The 20,245-nt window shown below is 40.8% G+C and overlaps 1 protein-coding gene across 2 annotated transcripts in view; it reads right to left on the bottom strand.

Moving 5' to 3' along the window:
- Positions 1-20,245, bottom strand: part of LOC122091719 (putative GPI-anchor transamidase) — an 82,095-nt gene that overhangs the window by 22,235 nt on the left and 39,615 nt on the right. For both annotated transcript variants that reach the window (XM_042661819.1, XM_042661820.1), the window contains 2 exons: positions 4,922-5,151; positions 4,616-4,673 (listed from right to left, as the gene is read on the bottom strand). In XM_042661819.1, coding sequence (XP_042517753.1) covers positions 4,616-4,673; positions 4,922-5,151 — 288 coding nt within the window. The remainder of the gene's footprint in view (positions 1-4,615; positions 4,674-4,921; positions 5,152-20,245) is intronic.

Genomic DNA, 20,245 nt, shown 5'->3' with positions numbered 1-20,245 from the left:
AGCTTCAGCCAAGATGTCAGCACAGATCCTAGCAAAGGCGAAACAGTCCATATGTTTGGTACGAACATCATATAAAGCAGTTTGCCAATGATGGATCCGACGAGGCTTAGCCAAAGTTTGCACCAATAATGGAGCGGCAAGTTAGGAAGGGAAACCCACAGGGGGATAAAACTGAAATTAAACTTGTTTAATTAGGTGTGTTGATCCCATTGCTTGAGGAAGATAGGTCTTTTTCCCACTTGCCAAGGACCACCTTCAAGAGCATGAATTTTGTCACTTTCATCAGACAATTTGAAGAGAAATGCTCCATTATCGAGCGAGAACATAGATAAAGTACTACATGGTCTCCATTGATTGTTGAGGGAGGATTTGACAACCAAGAAAGGGGGCTGGCTACCAAGGAAATGACCTACGATGCAGTTCTGCCACTTCGAGATTTCAGAGGATAGGAAGCCAGGAGGGCAAAGGCAAACCTTGGAATTTTTGACAATGGAGGGGGGATAAAATGGAGGGAAAATCCATCGGAAGTGGGGGAGCAAGGGGCAGGTTGGAAGTGATCGGAATATGGTTTAGGAAGTAGGCAGGAAGGGGGAGAGATGGAGGGGGAGGGGAAGAGGAGGATGAGTGGTTGGATTAGGGGTGCTAGAAAGGGTAGGGAGGTGGAGGGGAGGATGGGGAGTGTAAGAGTGAAAGGAGTAAGGTGGGGTTCTCGTGGTTGCAGCCACAAGAGCCGGAGAAGGGGCTGGCACGAGGGTTTAGGACATGGGGTCAGGTATGTAATTTGCAGGATGTTTTTCTTCTCTTATATGGTGGAAGATGTCCTAGTAACCAAGGTTCACGGTATCGGGTTTCGACCCCAGGGGAGACCGAAATTTCGGTCGAAACCTGGGAAATTTCCAGGATACTGGGGAATTTTTCCCGGTATGGTGGAAACTTAGGTTTCGACCCCAAACAGTGTTTTTTTTGTTTGATTTTTTGCGTAAATCCTATTTTAAACATTTCTAACACATTCACATCATTAGTTTCGTTAAAAAAAAAAAAAAAAAAAAACACATAAAGTCTTACTTGAGTGGGGAAACAAAGGTTCGATAATCATTACGTTGACTTGTTGACTTAAATTCTGAAAATATACTACATAATGACTGTATCAACAACAACAACAACAACAACAACAACAACAACAAAGCTTAGCCTTATCCCAACTAAATGGGGTCGGCTACATGGATCCGCAAAAAAAAAAATAAATAAATAAAATAAAAATGAAATTACATCATCAACAGTTATCTATCAACACTCAACAGTAGTGACTCAATCACTCAACACTCGAAAGTAGTAACTCAATTCCAAGTAGAGTGTCTAGGTGGTTCCAGTCCACTAGCTGCCTACCACTGCAGATGTCATAGTTGCTCCTCTGAATGCACCACATACGAGTCCCATGACATGTTTTGGGCCCAATTGTTTTAGTAGTTCGTCACTGCCCATCTATAAGATGCACCATCAACATTAGCAGGAGTGGCTCTGTCATAGATCATAGTAATAGGATGTGGATGTGGCATACAAGGTTAGGATGGATATCCAGAGATATTGTCAACAAAAGATGACCCACCCCCTGAACTACCCTCCTGTCCAAATGAAATTAAAGATCCACCCTACTGTCCATACCCACCACCATATCCAAATGAACCGGTGCTCTCGAAGGATGGCACATAAGGTTTGGGAGATGGGATTTACTTTTCTGGTCCAAACTCCCTTCCTTAGGTAGATTTGCTATGAATGTGTAAGATCCAAGCTTAGAATGAAGACTTGATAGTACAAGGGAAAAATCTTAAGTGTTTTCCCAAGTTTCCCACTTCATAGAGAAGAAATAAGGGAAAATGGTCAAAATTTTGAAATAAGAAGGCTTGGTTTCCCATTTAAGAATGTTATATAAAGGTTGACCCATTTGGTCCAATCGAAAATTCCCACATTTCGAGGAAAATTCCTATATTTCAAGGAAAATTCCCACATTTTGGTCGAAATGTGGGAATTTTGGTCGATACTAGTGGAAACCAGTGACTTTTAAGTCACATGGTATTTGGTATCGGAGTCCTAGGATACCGTGGAACCATGGGAAATTTTGACGGTATCAGTGGAAATCTTGAACCATGCTAGTAACCTTGAGTTTCCTATTTCAGTAATGCTTTCTAGTTTCCTATTCATGTTATGTGACTTATGTCTCTGAAATAGCTAGCCTATATATTGAATGAAAGGGACAGTCCCAACCTTAAGGTTGTGACTCCCAAAGTTACGGCCATCTCTTGTTGTCTTCCTCTTTCTTATTATTTATATACTCTAAGTAGGAATACAACACTAATTACAATAAAAAAATGAAACTGTAAGAAGAAAACAAAACAAGTATTTCATGTTAGAGACAAACCCCCAATGTGACTAGCAGCCAACACATTACCGCAGGGTATTGGACAATAATACAGCTGCGGTACACTTAACAACTTAACACTCTCCCTCAAACTATAGCATATAAATCACCCATGCCCAGCTTGGAATAGTCTTTCTGGAAAGTAGGACCAAACAAAAGCTTATTTCAGTCAATAAATCAGTTCATTAATGGTTGTGTAAGTCAATGAAATTATAAGTCAGTTCAATTATGGTTGTGTAAGTTCTTGAAAATATAAGTCAGTTCATTTATGGTTGTGTAAGTTATTGAAAATGTGCAGTTCATTAAATGGTCAAAGAGTCTAGGGGAAAGTCCCAATGAGAGTCTAGAACCCTTCGAGCCACTCTATAAAAGTGCTGCCTGTAAGCATTTTGAACAACAGAACAAGTTAAAAAGTTGAAAGAAATTTCTAGTTTTATGCCCATAGCTATGAGATGCAGTGGATCCTAGCATGGTTCAAAATCTCGCCGAGATCGTTATTTCATGATTTTTTTTCTGCCGAGACGAGATAGGCCATAAAATACACGTTGTACATGGTCTCGGTCAAAATCTCGGCATCTCAGCCGAGATATCTGTATTGTCTCAGCGAGATACCGAAATGTTACATTATAAAGGCTTATAAATACCTCATTTCGCCTATCTCGTTTGTCTCGATGAAATCTCGGTTCCATCTTGCATTTTGAACACAAAGTCACCCTATTGGCCTCTAATTAGTCACATCATCACACATATTGCCTTCCAAATCACTCCTACAACAAGATCTACACATTCCAAGTTTAGGAAATGTTAAGTTCTTCCCCCAAAACCAACTTTTTTTTTTTTAAATAGTATATAAATACATGTTGGATGGGGTTAGATTGTTTATATGTTAGACACTAGAGGTTGATCTATGACCTCAAGGAGTCAAAATTTTTTTTTGGTACATAATTTTTTTTTTTTTTCTGGTTTAAAAATGCATTTTTCATTAACATAAGTTGTTACATTTTATGGTAAATATATCTTTGATGAAAGTTAATTTTTATATTTGTTACTCAGCATTGGTTGTTCTACGACTTTATTGGAGTGGAATTTTTTTTCAGCAAGTAATTATTTATTTTAATTTAAAAAAAAATTAAAAAATAGATTAATAATTGAAAAATAAATTTAAAAATAGGGAAAAATATTCTTTTTTATTTTAAAAAATAAAATAAAAATAAGAGATTAATATTAAAGTATTCGACGGTTGCTGCCAAACAAGGGTACAACTCAAACAATGTCATGTTCTAATATTTTTGCAAATTTATGTTCTAAGCATGTTTATTAACCTTAAAACAAGCTACCCACCAAGTTTTAGGTCAAAATATGGCCGTTTGACCACCGAAACAGTCAACAGAGTCAAAAAAAATACACCAACTCGCCGAGATCTCACCGAGTTGGTGATTCTGAACCCACCAAAACACCGAAACGAAACGAGATTTCGAACCTTGGATCCTACTGAGATGCTGGGTTAAGGTGAGATGCCTTGTTTCGGCCGGTGAGATGCTAACCAAGGCCTTGGTGAGAATCCCTGGTCATACCCCTCTTTTCTCTTTATTATTTCTTCCTTTGTTCATGCGGTTTTTTTCCGAATTTATCCACCTATTTGTTCTTAAGTTGTGCTGGTAGTTTGTTATTGTTGTGGTTGATTCCTGAAGGTGTTTGGTTGCTGATCATAAGTGACAAACAGTAATCAAACTGACTTCAGTTTTGCAGCTGTCACCTCCCTGCGATCCTACCTATTGAGAATTTACTGAACCAGGATCCCATTACTAGGTTTAATGACTTGCATGGTAGAAATAAAGCAACATCTCCAAGACGCAAGCCATTTCACTTTCAATTCTGGTGTAGATTAGCATCAGTAGAGTCTGACAAAAGATCACCAACATAAAGAGCATTTATATCATTTCACTGTTCCCTGCCACAACTAAAGACATTGGGTATCAGCCATGATATAGAAACTTAATATAATATTCCACCAAATGAACATTTCCAAAAAAGCAAGGAATAGTTAATGGTCTTTATCCTTAAAGAATCAAGTTCCTCCATTTTCAAAAACCAAACCACTGCCAAGCTTGGTTTTGTTTAAGCATCGTAGTAATAATTACATCATGTTTCTCTATTTAAGGGGGCAAAAAATTGTCTTTCACAAAACAAGAAACAAACCTGAGAAAATAGAGTAGCAGCCTGGCAAGTGTCCACCATTATCAGCAGCTCCTTGAATCTAATTATAAAAATTTAAATTAAACAAAATTTGATGAAAGCTGAGACAAATAAATCAATTATAAATTATGATTTGAAACTTATATACTGATTTTTCCCCATAAATCCTAAATATGCTGTGTAAGTTTAATAATGAACAGAGTAATTATAGAGACCCAAGTTCAAATAGCCATGGCAGCCGAAAGGGCACGTGAAAGCCATAACAGAAACTTCAGGACCATATTTCAAATTTTATTGAAATTATCTCACCTACGCTTTTCTCTCATTTGCTTTACTACATCAGCTAAATCGTGACTTTGAAGCTCTTCAGAATCCTGGAATTTAAGAAATTCATCTCCTCCATGCCCAGTCATATATAGAAGTATGTGGCTTCCTTCATCACTTAAAAGACGTTTGGATCTTGGAATAGCAGTTTCATGTCGTCCGGTCAGAACCCGTAAGAAGTTTCCAACAGTCACTTCATAACCTCTGTAATCTACCTAGAAGATTGATTTATAAACCAGCACTAAGAAGTCAATACTTGAAATATAAAAACATAACAGCCCTCAAAATTATGATCGACAGGAAACAAGAATATCCACTTTTTTCCATTTTCCAATGTATGATAATGGACCTTTCACCTATGATTTGATTGATAAAGAAAGTAATGATAAACCTAAATGAAAAACCAAAAATATACAAAAGAAAAAATATGGGTTTACACTATAATCGGAATCACAATGTGAAATTACTTTATCTCAAGTAAAGTCTCATGCGTACCTCTATAAAAGATGAAATTTCTAGAAAAATCTTAAAATTATGTGTCTACCTTTGATGCTGGCTATACCCTCAGCATGGGTGGATCCTTGTAGCCTCCCCTTCTTGCCACCACCTTCTATGCTCACAACCTTGCCTCCCTTAGGCTTTCCCTTTGGTTTGAGCTTCTCTCCTTTGCCCCCTCCACCTCTAGTCCCTAGGGGATTGCGGGAGACTTCAATGCCATCCATTTTAGTCATGAGAAGCATAGGGGTAACCCCATTGCTACCCAGGATGTTGACTCCTTTAATGACTGGATGGATGACCTTTGCCTCCGTGATCTCAGATGGTCAGGTATCAAATTCTCTTGGCACAACAGAAGATCTGGCAACTTTCGTGTCCTCTGAAAACTTGGCAGGGCCTTTGTTAATGAAGCTTGGCTTGATTCTTTTTCCTCTTCCCATGCCTACTTTGATCTCCCTGGGATCTCTGATCATAGCCCTATCTCCATTCATGTCCTCCCCTTCCGCTCCTTTGGCCCAAAGGCCTTCTAGTTCTTCGACATGTGGTCCTTGCACCCGGATTTTCTCCCAATTGTCCAAGGTGCTTGGTGCATTCCTATTCACCCCTCCTCTTTGCTTATCGCCTTCGCCAAAGCTCAGGAATGTCAAAGTTGCTCTTAAACTCTGCAACTCTACAACTTTTGGCAACATCTCCTCCCGTGTCTCCTCTCGCCGAGACAAGTTCCACTCCATCCAACCCAAAATCCAATCTGATCTCCTTAACCTTGATCTTGCCACAAAGGAAAAAGCCCTTGCTTCTGTCCAAGAAGAGAGTTTTCTCCTCCAAAAAGCTCGTATCAAATGGCTTAACCTGGGTGACTCTAATTCTTCCTATTTCCACCAGTCTCTTAAGGCCAAAGATAATGTTAATACCATCCCCAAACTCATTTTGTCCTCTAGGAATGATATTCATAATCCTAAGGACATCAATTTGAAGCTCTCTCATTTCTATGGGATCTTTCTCCTGCCCCACTCTCCCCCTCCCCTCCTATCCCTCACAACCTCCTCAACAAATTCGTCCCAGATGATCTCCTCCCTAGCCTTCAACCCATCCCCACTGAGGAGGAATCCTCTCGGCTATCTTTCCCACAAAGCCAATAAAGCCCCTGGCCCGGACGGCTTCAGTATGGGATTTTTTTCCTCCTGTTGGAATATCATTCGCAATGACCACATTCTTACAGTCTGGATTTTTTTCTTCAACCCCAACCAGATCAATGGAATCAATCATATCGTCCTCTGCCTCATCCCCAAAAAAGAGGGTGCGGCTTCCATGAATGATTTCAGCTCTGTAACCTTCTCTATAAGTTCATTGCCAAAATTCTCGCCAATAGGATTTAAAACTTCATCGACTCTCTTGTGAGCCCTAATCAATCTACTTTTTCATTGCTGGAAGGAGCATTGCGGATAATATCATCCTCGTGGGACCCCTCCAAGGTTCAAATCACTGAAATTGCTTCGTCCTTGCAATTCATTCACCTCTCCATCTCGGACCCAATTGGCGGTAGGTCTCTCTTCTTTTCTTCTATTTACGGTTGATGTAGATACGCACCCGTGGAGCAATCCATACCCATCTGGGTTTCCGGATAGGAATGAACCAGATCCATATTGGTTTTAGGTCTAGTAGGATTTTAGAAATTTACTTTACTTAAGAAGATTGTCTTTGATTTTATTTTATTCACTTTATTTCAGCAAAGTTAGATTCACATAGGATTTAGAGTCGGTTTTCAATTTGTTTCCTTATTTAGGATAGTTTCTTATTCAGTTGAGTTTCTATTTTATGTCTTTTATTTTCCTTTAAATTGGTTGTAACCAATAGACAAGTCAGACTGAAGAAAATATAAATTAAGTGAGTATTTGTGAAGCCTGCGGGCTTGTGTGAGTGATTCTCATTCCCCCCACCCTTTCTTAGTGCGATTTCTCCCTCTCCCCTACAACTCTGAGACCCATCTCAGGGAATTCTTCCCTACCCCTACCGACTCTCCATCAATTAGTATCAGAGCCAAAGGATCCCATTCCTTCCCCATCTCCTTTCTTCCCTTCTCATTCTCTGTTTTGGTTCTACTGAGACTGAGAACCAAAAAAAAAAAAGTCGATTCTTCACAAGATCGACCCTCTCTATCTCACTTCCTCGTCGCCCCCTTCACCAACTTCATCGATCCCTCCCCTTCCCTGTTTTAGGGTTTTGGCAAGTGAGGAAAAAAAAAAAAAGAACAGCACAATAGAGAGAAAGGACAGAAGAAGCAATGAGATAAAGAGATCGAAGGAGAAGAAGCCATACCCAGAGCTTCTTCTCAGTCGACCCTTCTCTAGGGTTCCGCCAGCAAAAGAAAAAAAGAAAAAAAAAAAGAGAAGCAGCAGAAAAGAGAAGAGAGAACAGAAGACAAAAAAAAAGAAAAAAACAAAAGAAGACAGAAGAAGACGAGAAAGAAGAAGAGAGAAATTAAAAATAAAAGAGAGAAAAGACGAGAAGAAGAAAGAACAAAAGGAGTAGAAGAAGAGAAGACGAAAAAAGAGTAGAGAGAGACGAAAGTACTTGGCTTTTCCATCGTCACCAGCAGATCCATGAACTCCGGGAATCTAGTTCAGTTCCCTCATCGCAGGCGACTCCTCGTTGCAGTCCAAGCTGCTCCCTTCGCTGGTTGAATCTCAGTCCAAGGTGGAGACAACCTCCTCTGTCGGTATTAAAACCCCACAACCACGATTCTGTTTTTTATTTTCTCCTAATCCTTTTTCTAATTTTCCAATTTTGCCCCTCTGTTTCTTTTTAATTCTTTTATCCCATTTTTTCTTCTCACTTCCAATTAAGCCCCTACCCACACCTTTGTGGTTTAAATTGAACTTCAAAATATTTACACTTTTGCCACCTTGATCTAAACTTCCATTTAATTACTCTTTTGCCATTCACCCTTTGCTTTAAATGTTCTCTTGCCATAGTGGGTCCATAAAAAAAATCTGAATACAAACCTAGACAATGGATCTCAATCTTTTATTGGATATCCGTCAACAAATGCAATTGATAATAAAGAAGCTCGATGAGGCTCAACGACATTGCACGAACATCAAAACCCTAACGCACTCTACCTTCAACTATGTGATCTCAGTTGTTGAGCAACAGGTAGACGAACCAGAAGATGAATCACCAGTGGTAGAAGATGAGATGGCCCCATTGGAAGTTGAAGATCCACTTGTGGAAAATATTAAATTGGTTGATCTCTTCAGTGAACCAATAGATTTTATTTTCCCAAGTCACTATTTCATTAATGAACTTTGCGTCGTGGATTTCATAGCATTTGATCATGGTTTCGATGGTGACTTCATACAGACAATGATGGATACTGATCGATTGGTGTTGATTCTCCCGTTTTGCAAAACTCGTGGACGAGTTTTTCTCAACGCCGGGAAAATTGATGCAGATACGCACCTGTGGAGCAGTCCATACCCATCTAGGTTTCTGGATAGGGATGCACTAGATCCATATTGGTTTTAGGTCTAATAAGATTTTAGAAATTTACTTTACTTAAGAAGATTATCTTTGATTTTATTTTATTCACTTTATTCAGCAAAGTTAGAATCACGTAGGATTTAGAGAGTCCGTTTTCAATTTCTTTCCTTGATTAGGATAGTTTCTTATTCAGTTTGAGTTTCTATTTTATGTCTTTTATTTTCCTTTAAATTGGTTGTAACCAAAAGACAAGTCAAGCTGAAGAAAATATGAATTGAGTGAGTATTTGTGAAGCCTGCGGCTTGTGTGAGCGATTCTCCTTCCCCCCCTTTCTTAGTACGATTTCTCCCTCTCCCCTGCAACTCTGAGACCCATCTCAGGGAATTCTTCCTTACCCCTACCGGCAAGGTTCAAAATCTCGTTTTGTTTCGGTGTTTCGGTGGGTTCAGAAACACCAGTTTCGTTTCGTTTCGTTTCAGCTAAATTTCGGCCAAAATGGTGTATTTTTTTTGTTTGTTTCGGTTGACTGTTTCGGTGGTCAAACGGTCATATTTTGACCTGAAACCTGGTTAATGTAGGAATAGGTTTGACAAGTCAAACTAGACCCAAACAACAGGATCTTGTAAACCAAAGAACAACCAAGAACCCAATATACCAGAAATAACAAATCAGCAAAAGCAATAATAAATCAGCAGTCCATCGATCTCAGTCCAACAGTATTGATTAGGACAGAACAGCAGTACTTAAATAAATATAACCAGGAGCTTCATATGACTCTTAGAGGTCCGAATCAATAAGAATAATGATCCACAGTCCTAAGACAACAGTATATTAATAAATCTGAGACTGCAGGTTCTGGAGACTTGCAGTCGATCCCAATAGCTTCAGAAAAGTCTATAGCAGAATATTAGATAGCATATTATAAACTCAGATCACCAGTCAAAAGGTCCAATCCATTGGAGAGTAAGGGCAGCATTCAACCTCCACATCCAACACAGATCAGACAGTAGTTCTAGGCAAAAAAACTCCAATCGGCCAGAATAGGAATAATTTCTATAACTAACAACTCCCTAGTCAGATTACTCTAAAAATTGGATCGAGTCTTCCATACAGCAAGGGTAACACTCGACCAGAAACTCAAAGCCATCGGGTGGCCAGAACTCCAAATAGACTAGGTCGACAGAATAGGAAACAGAGAGCTTAACCCAGAAATTTCTGCAGAAAATTCAGATTACTTACCTGTTCTGCTGGAGAAGATAATCCACCAAAGAAAACCAGTAAATAATAATAACCCACTCGGACTTCTCGCCGCAGAATGTCGATTGGATCAAACACCAATCCCTAGGCCTTGATCAAACATAAGGAACCACCATTGATACCCAGCGGCAACAACAAGAGAGTTTTCTTTTAAATTCAAATCGTGCTCATAAAAGAGCCATGTCCTTTATTTATAATGATGGGGAGGGTTTACAAGTAATAGTAACTCAGAGTTACTAAATCTGAGTTACTAAAAATTGATTACAAGAAGTTACTAAAAACTGAAAATTAGAATCTAATGAAAATAGAAACTAGTCTAGATAGAAATTAGAAACTAACAATGACTTGAAATTAGAAACTAATTTAGGTACTGAAATTAGAAACTAAATAACCCCATCTAAAAAGGAAACTAAAGAAAAGAAAAAAAATCACTGAATCTCGTATGCAACCTTAGAACCCCTAGTTTAGACCCATAAAAATAGCCCAATACATTCCAAACCACATGGACTGAAGGCCCAACACGTATACAACCCAACCCTAAGCTTATTCCTAATAAAACAAGCCTAGTTTGGTGAAGAATCTACATCAACTCTCCCTGGCTTGGAAACATTCGACTCCGACGAATGGATAAGGGACATATAGCGCTCATACAAGTCAGGATCAAGCCTTTTGAAATCATCAGCATGAATCCAAGTACAGTCACTACGGGGACGGCCTTTCCACTTTACAAGAAAAGTGTGATAACCGGTGCCACGGCGGGAGGTCTTGTAATTATCATCCAAGACGTCTTCATTAACTTCAAAAGTGGGTGGCTTCAGTTGAGGTAACCTCAGCATTTGCTCCATGTCTCCATCATCTGAATGATGCCCAACATAAAGGTGAAGATCAGCCACATTAAACACGTTGCTTATGGTCATGTCATCCGGCAGCTCAAACACATAAGCATTAGGTCCTATACGTTTCAGCACCTTGTAGGGACCCATCTTTCGTGGATGTAGCTTGGTATTGACACCCGTCTGAAACCGTTCAGGATTTACTCGAATCATCACCATGTCCCTGGGTTTGAACTCCACATAACGCCGATGACGATCAGCAAAAGCCTTATACACCTCATTGTTCAAGGCAATACGCCATCGGACGTTGGCATGCACCTCAGTGATATGACGTAAGAACTCATCAGCTTCAATACTAACTCGAGCCTGGGGTGGGAGTGACATAAGGTCAATAGGCCGCTTAGGTTGGACTCTAAGCAAGATCTCAAAAGGAGTACGACCTGTTGTCCTATTCACTAAGCTGTTGTAGGCAAATTCTGCAATGTCAAGAATAGAAGGCCATGTCATCTTATAGCCTTGAACCAAACACATTAACAAGTTTCTCAAGCTACGGTTCACCACCTCTGTCTGTCCGTATGTGGATGAAATCCAGTTGAAAAGTTCAGATTTGTATTTGTCTTCAACCACAATGTCTTGCAAAAATAACTCATAAACTTAACGTCACGGTCAGATACAATATTAGTTGGCAACACATGTAGTCGTACTACTTCCTTGAAGAAGAGCTTTGCAACCTGATAAGCATCAAAAGTCTTACGACAAGGTATAAAATGAGACATCTTAGAGAAACGATCCACAACCACCATAATGGAATCATATCGTTCTCTAGTAGGGGGTAGTCCAAGAACAAAATCCACGCTAACATCAAGCCACGGTGCATGAGGAACAGGTAGTGGAGAGTATAAACCTGTGTTCTGTTTTTCCCCTTTTGCCAACTGACATACACGGCATCTCTTGATCACATGATCAACATCCTTTGCAATGCATGGCCAATAATATTGATCAGTCACCTGTGCAAGAGTCTTATCTTTCCCAAAATGTCCTCCTAATCCTCCTCCATGTAATTCTCGTATGATGTGATGACGTAGGGAAGAGTTTGGGATACAAAGCCGTGTGCCAAAAAACAAGTACCCATTATGAATAGAGTACTTTAGGTGCTGCCCACCTTGTTGTAACTCCATAAAGACAGTGCTGGAATCAGAATCAGATGTATACTCACCTCGTATCTGATCTATGTTAATAACATGTGCTGAAAATGTGTTAAGTGTGAGCACTTTCCGGCAAAGTGCATCAGCCACTGTATTCTCTTTTCCCGCCTTGTACTTCATAGCAAATACAAACTCCTGCAAGTAGACCACCCATTTGGCATGTCTGTGGCTAATCGACTTCTGTGAGTGAAGGTGCTTCAAGGCCTCATGATCAATGTACAAAATGAACTCCTTACCAATGAGGTAATGCCTCCAATGGCGTAGCACTTGGACGACTGCATACAACTCCAGATCATAAGTCGAATAGCGCTTCTTGGCCTCATTCAATTTTTCGCTATACAAAGCGATGGGGTGTCCTCCTTGCATTATCACTCCTCCTAGCCCAACATGTGAAGCATCCGTAGCTACCTCAAATACTTTGTCAAAATCTGGTAGGCGTAGGATGGGTGCCTCGGTCATCTTCCTCTTCACAAGAGCGAAGGCTTTGGTTGCTGCAGCTGTCCATTCAAACTTCCCTTTACTCGACTTCATACATTCAGTGATGGGTGCCGTTACTGCACTGAAGTTCCGAATAAATCTCCTGTAGAAGGAAGCCAACCCAAGGAAGCTACGGACTTCTGTTAGAGTCTTAGGTGTGGGCCAATCAGTGATGCTCTTGATCTTCTCCGGATCAGCTTCAACCCCCTTTGATGACACTATAAATCCAAGGAATACAACCTTGGGCAGCATGAAGGAACACTTCTTGAGATTAATGTATAACTTCTCAGCACGGAGTACTCTCAAGACTTGCCTCAAGTGATCCTTATGCTCTTCTAGGTTCTTACTGTATACCAGAATGTCATCAAAATAAACAACCAAAAAGCGACCAATGAAGGGACGAAGGACCTGTGTCATCACCCTCATAAAAGTACTAGGTGCATTTGTCAGACCGAACGGCATGACTTTCCACTCATATAAGCCATCCTTGGTCTTAAAGGCGGTCTTCCACTCATCCCTAGAACGGATGCGAATCTAATGATAGCCACTCCTCATGTCTAACTTGGAAAAGACCTTTGCCCTGGACAGCATATCCAACAGATCATCTAGTCATGGTATAGGAAACCTATACTTGACTGTTATCTTGTTGATAGCATGGCTGTCCACACAAATACGCCAAGAACCATCCTTCTTTGGCGTGAGTAAAGCTAGTACTGCATAAGGACTTAAGCTCTCCTCAATGAAGCCCTTCTGTAGTAACCCATCCACTTGTCGTTTCAGCTCGGCATGCTCAGTAGGACTAAGTCTGTAAGCAGGAAGGTTGGGTAAAACCGAACCAAGTACCAAGTCAATTGCATGTTGTATGTCCCTCATGGGAGGCAACTCATCTGGGAGATCATCAGGGACTAAGTCAGAAAAATCAGATAGGAGCTCTCTGATAGGTGCACTATGCGTTACTTCAGGTTGGGGAGTGACTTCCCTAGTAACAAGTGCCATAACCATTCCAGTCTCATGACTTGTGCGTAAGAACTGTTTATGGGAAATAGTTAGCAACTCCTTTGTGGGCATAGCTAATACCTTCTTCTCATTGTCAATGTCCTTCTGATTTGACCTTAATGATCTCTTTCGCCGTATTTCAGCCGGCACATTTACCGGATAGAAAGTTGTAGGAACACCCTTCCATATGAAAGTACACAGATTCTTCTTCCCTCCAACCATGGCATCATTGTCATACATCCAGGGACGACCAAGCAATACATCTGTGAGTTTCATTGGGATCACATCACACCAAACTTTCTCTTCATATCGGTAAAGTTTCAAAGGAACTGAGCACCTCTTATTCACCTCTAAGGTATTACCATTCAGCAAGTATACCTTATAAGGCTGAGGATGTGGGTCAGCTTTCAAGGTTGCTTTCTTCACAAAGGCTTCAGAAACAACGTTGACACAACTGCCACTATCAATGATAATCTGACAAGTATGCTCACCTGACTTCATATGGCTGTAGAATATGCAGTTATGTCGCCAATCCTCTCCTTTGGTTTCAGCCCCCAATATGCGAGTAACAATATTTATTCCCTGGGTATCATCCTCATTAGTGTCTTCCATATCATAGTCATATCCACCATCATCAACATCATCTAATGAGTAGGGATAAAGAGCTGACTCATCCTCCTCATTGGAGTCTTCAACCTCAGCTACTGCATTAACCCTTTGCTTATGTGGACAAGACTTAGCAAAATGTCCTATCTCTTGACAATGGAAACACTATACCTTATTACTACCTGTCATGGGTGCCTTTCCTTTATGATCAGCTCGTGGAGGAAAAGTGGATTTTGGAGGTGCTGAGCTACTAGGTTTAGTGGCTGGAAAATTCTTCTTTACCTCCCCAGCTTGGAAACCAAACCTTCTAACTGGCTGTGCTAGAAGCTCCTCTGCTCGTAGGGTCTTGTCAAAACAATCCCTCACTGAGTGCACTTCAACAACTCCGATACCCCAATTGATTTCAGCTCGCAATCCCAGTCGAAACCGAGATAACAGTTGCCTTTCATTCTCCCTTATGCCTGTACAAGAATAAAGTGCGTCAAACTTGTTCATGTACTCGGCAACAGTCATAGACCCTTGACGAAGAAAGTTCAGCTGGTCTTGTATGCGAGCTCTGAAGTTGCGTGGCAAGTATTTATCTGATAACTCAAGCTTCATCTCCTCCCAACTAGTAAGTTCTCTACCACGGTCTTCTAACTCTAGCTCATAAGTCCTCCACCACTCATGAGCAGCCCCAACTAGCTTAGCACGAGCTAGTTTCATCTTCCGTTCCTCAGGTAACTCATAATAGTCAAAATAGTCGTCTAGTGCCACTACCCAATCATAGAATAATTGGGGGTCATATCTCCCATCAAACTCCTTCAGATCGAGCTTGACCTTCTGTGAATCTCTAAAATACCTTGGTTGCACAGGACGCTCAGTCTCAAAATATCCTCTTACATACTCTTTAAAAGTAGGTTGTGCTACCGGAACCCTCTGTGGTGCTCTCAGATTAGGGTTTGCTCTCCTGTTAGTCAACTGAGCTACTACATTCAATGGTGTGTCCGCTTCGGGTGTTGTACATGAACTGCCAGTAGGCTGTTGGGGTGGGGTCTCTTCATTCAACAACCTGGCATCCAATTCAGCCTTCAATTCAGCCTTTAGTTCAGCTCTCATATTATGTATCAACTCCATAATAGAAGCTAAGGTGGGGGTGTTGTTCTCAGCCATACTCTGATACCACTTAATGTAGGAATAGGTTTGACAAGTCAAACTAGACCCAAACAACAGGATCTTGTAAACCAAAGAACAACCAAGAACCCAATATACCAGAAATAACAAATCAGCAAAAGCAATAATAAACAGCAGTACTTAAATAAATATAACCAGGAGCTTCATATGACTCTTAGAGGTCCGAATCAATAAGAATAATGATCCACAGTCCTAAGACAACAGTATATTAATAAATCTGAGACTGCAGGTTCTGGAGACTTGCAGTCGATCCCAATAGCTTCAGAAAAGTCTATATCAAAATATTAGATAGCATATTATAAACTCAGATCACCAGTCAAAAGGTCCAATCCATTGGAGAGTAAGGGCAGCATTCAACCTCCACATCCAACACAGATCAGACAGTAGTTTTAGGCAAAAAAACTCCAATCGGCCAGAATAGGAATAATTTCTATAACTAACAACTCCCTGGTCAGATTACTCTTAAAATTGGATCGAGTCTTCCCTACAGCAAGGGTAACACTCGACCAAAAACTCAAAGCCATCGGGTGGCCAGAACTCCAAATAGAGTAGGTCGACAGAATAGGAAACAGAGAGCTTAACCCAGAAATTTCTGCAGAAAATTCAGATTACTTACCTGTTCTGCTGGAAAAGATAATCCACTAAAGAAAACCAGAAAATAATAACAACCCACTCGGACTTCTAGCCGCAGAGTGTCGATTGGATCAAACACCAATCCCTAGGCCTTGATCAAACACAAGGAACCACCATTGATACCCAGTGGCAACAACAAGAGAGTTTTCTTTTAAATTCAAATCATGCTCATAAAAGAGCCATGTCCTTTATTTATAATGATGGGGAGGGTTTACAAGTAATAGTAACTCAGAGTTACTAAATCTGAGTTACTAAAAATTGATTACAAGAAGTTACTAAAAACTGAAAATTAGAATCTGATGAAAATAGAAACTAGTCTAGATAGAAATTAGAAACTAACAATGACTTGAAATTAGAAACTAATTTAGGTACTGAAATTAGAAACTAAATAACCCCATCTAAAAAGGAAACTAAAGAAAAGGAAACAAATCACTGAATCCCGTATGCAACCTTAGAACCCCTAGTTTAGACCCATAAAAGTAGCCCAATACACTCCAAACCACATGGACTGAAGGCCCAACACGAATACAACCAAACCCTAAGCTTATTCCTAATAAAACAAGCCTAGTTTGGTGAAGAATCTGCATCACTGGTGTGTAACTTATTTTAAGGTTAATAAACATGCTTAGAACATAAAAATGCAAAAATATTAGGACATGACATTGTTTTAGAGTTGCAGCTTCGTTTGGCAGCAACTGTCGAACTGTTCTGAAAAATTTTACCTGGTTTTGCAGAAAGAACTTTACCTTTCCTAAGCTTTGAATGTGTAAATCTTGTAGGAATATAATGGAAGTTAAAATGTGTGATGATGTGGCTAATTAGAGGCTTGTTGGAGACTTGAGTGTTTTTCCTTCAAAATATGCAAATGAAACCGAAACCACCGAGATAGGCGAGACAGAGTCAAAATTTCGATCGAAATACAGAAATTTCGACTGAAATATGTTATTTATAACACAAAATGTACCGAGATGACTGAGATACCAAAACGAGATTGAAATTTCGGCCGAAATACCAAAATTTTGTACAAATGTTATTTCCAGCCTTGTTTCGTTTTGACAAAAAAAAAACCAAAATTTCGGCGAGATTTCAAACCATTCCTACCAGCCCTCCATCAGCAGTCCTAACCATGCCCCGTATCGAGTCCCCCTCTGCAATGACCTCAGGCTTCTCGCTTCTTAGGTTGGCTAGCTCAATGGGGCTGGGGAGGAGACTTCAATGTGGTCAAATGTGCCCACGAAAAGCACGGTGGCTTTTCTATTGATCCCACTTCTATTGATGCGTTTTTAACTCTTGCATCGGGGACACCATCTTAGACAACCTTAGATGGTCTGACATCAAGTTTACCTAGCACAAGAGATCTGGTGCCAACTGTATTGCTTGCAAACTTGATAAGGTTTTGGCCGATGACGCTTGGCTCTCCTCCTTTCCCTCTTCTCAAACCACATTCGATCTCTCGAGTATTTCCGGCCACACCCCATTTCCCCATTCATCCAACCCTATGTCTCCTTTGGTCCTAAGCCTTTCAAGTTCTTTGATATGCGGGCCCTTCACATTGGTTTCCTTCTCGTCCACTCTTTTTTCTCCCCCCTCGATGCCTTTGCCTGTAAAATTAAAAATGTTAAACTTGCCTTAAGAGATTGGAACTTCTCCACCTTTGGCATCATCTCTTCGTGTGTCAACACTTGTAAAAAAAAGTTGAGTCCATCCAATCTTGTCTTCAATTTGACATCCATACCCCCTCCCTTGCCCTTGAAGAGAAGGAAATCTCCTCTCCAGTCTCTTCTAGCTCAAAAAGAAAGTTTCCTCATGTAGGAATCCCACATCAAATGCTTAGATCTTGGTGATTTCTACTCTTCCTACTTCCACAAATCCATGAAATCCAAGACCAATTCCAATTCCATTCCCCAACTCACAACCAGAGATGGGTCTCTCCTTCTCGACCCTAATGCCATCAAGGCCGAAGTTGTGTCCTATTTCTCTGATATTTTTTGTCCTCCCTCCTCCCCCCTCCCTATCCCCTCGACCCCCTTTCTCCTGAACAAATTCATCCCTAATGACCTTCTCCCCTCCCTTCAAGTCGTCCACTCCAATTTTGAAATCCTCGCCGTTGTTTCCATTCATAAGTCCAACAAAGAACCTGGCCCTGATGGATTAAGCATGGGCTTCTTCTTCTCCTCCTATTGGGATACCATTGGAGTTAACCTCACCAAAGCCATCAAAAACTTCTTTTTCACCCCTCCCAAATCTATAGCGTTAATCACATCTTCCTTCATCTCATCCCTAAGAAAGGAGCCTCTTCCATATCCGACTTTAGACCCATTTCCCTATGCAACCTTCTATACAAATTTATAGCAAATATCCTAGCTAACCGTCTCCAGCTCGTCATTGATTCCCTTGACAATGCAAACCAATCAGCCTTCATTGTCAATCAGAGCATTGTCGATAATATTATCCTTTGCCATGAGGTTGTGCGTGGGTTCGATAGCAAATCCCACTCCCACGCTGGCCTCCTCATAATAGACATTCATAAGGCCTTTGGTTCCATTAAATGGGATTTCATTTCCAAAGTCCTTGCAATGTCCTTCCCCGGATCTTTGAAAATTGGATTCTCTTGCATTTCCTCCAGATTCTCTGTCCTAGTGAATGGTTCCCCGACTGGGTACTTTGCCTCATCCATGGGCATCCGTCAGAGTTGTCCTCTCTCCCCTTTTTTTTTTTTTTTTCTTGGCCGTTGAACTCCCCTCGAAATCTGTCTAATCCCAAATTGATAATCTCCTCATCTCTCCCATTCCAAAGTGCAAATCCCTTAAGCTTACAAATCTCGCTTTTGCTACTGATCTCATGATTTTCTCACCATCATGTCCTCCCTCCACCTCTTCGAATCTCTCTCAGGTCTCCGCATTAATCTCCTCAAGTCTCCTCTCTTCCTAGTTGGGGTTCTAGTTGGGGTTCTAGATTCGTCTAAAGCCCGTCTACTTGAGCTCACAAGGTTCTCCCTTGGTTCCCTCCACATCAAATACCTTAGTCTTCCCCTCATCTCTTCCAGGCTAAAGACTCATCATTGTTCCCCTATGCTAGTCAAATCCGTAAAAGGCTCTAACTTTGGAAAGGAAACCTCGTCTCCTATGCGGGTCCACTGAAGCTCATTTGATCTGTCCTTCAATCTTCTTACATCTATCGGCCAGGAGTCTTCTTACTTCCTAAATCCACAATTAAGGCCATTGAATCCCTTTTCTACACCTTCATGTGGAAAGGTACCGATTCTATCAAATTCCCGCACCCCATCTAATGTTCTTCCGTTTGTCTTCCTAAGTCTGAAGGAGGCTTTGGATTTAGAAGGATCAAAGATGCTAACTCCACGAGCATTCTTAAACTTATCTAGAAATTAGTCTCCAAGAAATCCAGTATTTGGGTCTCTTGGGTACACTACTCTTCTCTGTAAGGACTCCCTATGGACCACCACCCTTAACCCAAATGCCTCCTGGGTTTGGCACAAAATCCTCCAAGCCAGGCCTCTCTCCGTAGGAGCCATTTGCTCTTGCAATGGGAACGGTGCTTCCACCTCCTTCTGGTTCGACAATTAGCACCCTGATAGAGTCTTCTTCCTTAAAGTTGGACAAAAATTGGTCTACTCTTCTGGTCTCTCCAAGGACACCCTAGTCTCTACAATCATCTCCAATGGCTCTTGGTCTCCCCCTTTGATAATACCTCTCTTTCTACAATCCGGTCCTCTCTTCCCACCCCCCTTCCCACTAGTGTTCAAGATGATATAGTTATTCGGTCCCCTCTTCCTCAATCTGCTTCTCTTCCTCCTCTACTTAGCATCTTATTCAATCCATCAGCCTCTTTATTCCTTGGCATGAGGTTGCCTGGTTCAAGTTCCACATTCCCCGTGATAGCTTCACTGTTTAGAGAGCCCTCTCCAACTGTCTCCCTACCTAATCCTTTCTTATCCACATCTCCATATCCTCGACCCATTTGCCTTTGTTTGAATGGTTCTGAAGATAGTAATCACATATTCTTTAAATGCCCTTTCTCTTCCTCCATCTGGAAGCGTGTGCTAACCAAATGCTAGCCAGCTAGCAGAAGGCCCCTCCCCATTGTGAGAGAGTGGATTTGGATTGATATGACTTTCACAGGTAGATCTATCTGTG

Source organism: Macadamia integrifolia, chromosome 10 (genome assembly GCF_013358625.1).
Source record: "Macadamia integrifolia cultivar HAES 741 chromosome 10, SCU_Mint_v3, whole genome shotgun sequence".
NCBI lineage: Eukaryota > Viridiplantae > Streptophyta > Magnoliopsida > Proteales > Proteaceae > Macadamia > Macadamia integrifolia.
The sequence above is the reverse complement of the archived record's forward strand: the minus strand, read 5'-3'. Positions and strand labels throughout refer to the sequence as shown.